Source organism: Trypanosoma grayi (assembly GCF_000691245.1).
Source record: "Trypanosoma grayi strain ANR4 Tgr_1661_V1, whole genome shotgun sequence".
NCBI classification, from domain to species: Eukaryota; Euglenozoa; class Kinetoplastea; order Trypanosomatida; family Trypanosomatidae; genus Trypanosoma; species Trypanosoma grayi.
The window spans coordinates 1-2,491 of record NW_008827279.1 but is presented as its reverse complement, the minus strand read 5'-3'; the positions used below and the strand labels follow the sequence as shown (position 1 = coordinate 2,491).

The window sequence follows — 2,491 nt, the reverse complement described above, 5'->3', positions numbered from 1 at the left end:
TCGTTTTCACCGCACCCGTCATGTGGCCCAGTGCGTTTTCAGCTTCCCCCGTCGCCAGCTGGGCCTGCGATGCTGCAGACGCGATGTGCTCCAGTGTCTCCTCCGCCTTCGCCACAGCCTTGGCGACCTCACCCGCCGCCTTCTGCGCGCCACTCGCGGCCTGGGCGAAGAAGAATGCGGCATTCCTTCGGCTCTCAGTGGCTGCGTAGCGGAAGTTCCGCCCGGAATGATCGAGACTCCCTGCAGCGCCCGTGGCGCTCTTCATGGCGTCTCCCGCACTTTCTATAGCGTTGTCGGCGTCTTTCACGGCCTGGCCGCATTCAGCCGCTGCCTTCTTCGCACACTCCGTAGCGTCACGGGCCTTTGCCGCCGCCGCTTCCGCTGCACTCGCCGCCATAGTGGCTGCTATTGCAGAGCCTGGCAGAACAGAAGACGCCGCAGCAGCCCGCGCATTCGCCGCGGTCGCCCTCGACAACTTCTCCGCAGCGGTGGCAGCAGCAGCCGCGAGGTCAGCATGGCCCGCCGCGGACTTGCAGTGCGTCGCCGCAGCCGATGCCTTCGACGTTGCGTGCCTCACCTTGTCCGACGCCACCCGGCACCCCCGCGCCGCCTCCACCGCGCTCGCAGCGGCCTTCCTCAGCTTTTCCTTTGCGGCCCCCGGGCTGTTTTGCAGCTCACTGCTCGTCACCACGGTGGTTGCTTTGTCCGCCAGCGATTTGGCGACCTGCGTTGCGTTTCGGGCGTTCTCCACCGCACTCGCAGCTGCCGTCTTCGCCGCGTCTGCCTCCTTCGCGGCGTCCTTCGCCTTGGCCACTGCCTCCTCTGCCTCGCTCGCGGCAGTCTCCGCTTCGTCCAGTGCCTTGGTAGAATTCCGCTGAGCAATGCCAGCCAGCGCTGCGGCCTTGGCGTTGGCCTTCATCTTCGCCTCCGCCACCGCTGCAGGGCTCACCCCGGCGGCCGTCACGCACAAGGGCGCGCAGCACAGCAGAAGCGCAAGCACGCACAGCACACGGCGCATCACGATCACTCTTCCTGTTACGTTCACTCGAGTAGCTGGGATCCGCAAAGAAGCGCAATGCACACAACAGACAGCCCACACACACAGAGATCAGCACAGAGAACCCACACGCCCGAAACAAGGAGGGAACAGCGAGGCAGCCGCAGCGCACCACACACGAAGAACAAAAAAGAGAGAAATCGCCCAGCAGAGCAAACAGTTAGTGGGCGGCGCACAGCAGCACGCAAAGCAAAGCCCACACCCGCGAGAAAAAGAAACCACACCTCGCACACACACAGCACAAGTGAGTACAGTCGCGGGTGAATTAAACAGCGCCCAGCCCACAACGGGGCAGCAATGGAATGAAATGAAAAACATTAATATGTGCTCAGCCTCCAAGGACACACGCAATTAAAAGGATACCACCCTGCCCGATGCACACACACACACCCACACACAGCTCATCAGCACACAGCCACAAGGGCCATCGCCCCCAGGAGCGGTAGTGTACACACCACCGCAGGAACGCTGCTGCTATCCGCATCATCAGGAAGATTTATAGAAGCAACCAGTGTCCCTGGCATTTTGGGAAATTTTGGCAATGCCGTAGTGGGGCCTACAGAATCAACAGTAGTTACAGCGGCTACGGGTATATCGCCATTGGTTGCCGATACAGGCGCTACATTACCGCTGGAGGCGTCGTCCGAAGAACTTATCACCTACGTGGAGAGTTCTGGCGCTTCCTGCTGATCTCTCCACTGCGGTGCAGCGTCTGCGTCCCTCTTTGCACTCAGAGCCGCTGCCTCCGCCACAGTCACTTTCACAAGCGCCTGCTGCGCAGCTTGCTTTACCCCCGCAGCTTTCTGTGTGACCTTCCCAGTATAAACAAAAGTCTGCTCAATATGTGAAGTTGCAGTTTCAGCCTGCGCACCCGCGCCATCAGTCATCGCCCTCACCGCAGACGCCCGCTCTGTAGCCACCACGGCATCCCTCTGCGCGGCCTCTGCCTCGGCTAGCACGCCCTCCCGACGCACGTCGCGCAGCACCTTCGGCCGCTGCCGCACTCACTGCCGCGGGCAGCAACGCATGGATGCCACGCGCAATCTCCTCAAGCTGCCCGACGGCATCTTTGTTTTTCCCATTCAACGCTGGCATTCCTCACATGCAGAAAGGCGTTCAGGACAGCGTTCATCAATTCTTCTTTTTTCTTAGCAGCAGCCCCCTCGTTGATGTGTTGGTATGCGCTGCTGCAACAACCGCCCTATGGCTTCGGACACGGCAGGCCAGACATCTTCAGTCAAACTCGGGCAATTCCATCAACACACTGCATTTGGCCAACACCAACAAATAAAACTGCAGCAGCAATCCCCCACAGCACACAGCGCACATCCGCCACTCCCGGTATCTCCCCCTCCGCTGCTTCAGATAGCCTACCCACGCTGACAAAACAAGAAGAAACAGCCCATCACACAAGCACAACACCGGAAGGAAGCA

At 60.4% G+C, this 2,491-nt stretch overlaps 1 protein-coding gene across 1 annotated transcript; it reads left to right on the top strand.

The window, feature by feature from the left end:
- Positions 1–263: 263 nt before the first annotated feature.
- DQ04_16611000 (hypothetical protein) lies at positions 264–878 on the top strand (the record flags this gene model as incomplete). The annotated part of the gene is made up of 1 exon (XM_009317488.1): positions 264–878. One exon carries the CDS (start codon positions 264–266, stop codon positions 876–878), a length of 615 nt encoding a protein of 204 aa, XP_009315763.1.
- Between the last annotated feature and the right edge of the window lie 1,613 nt (positions 879–2,491).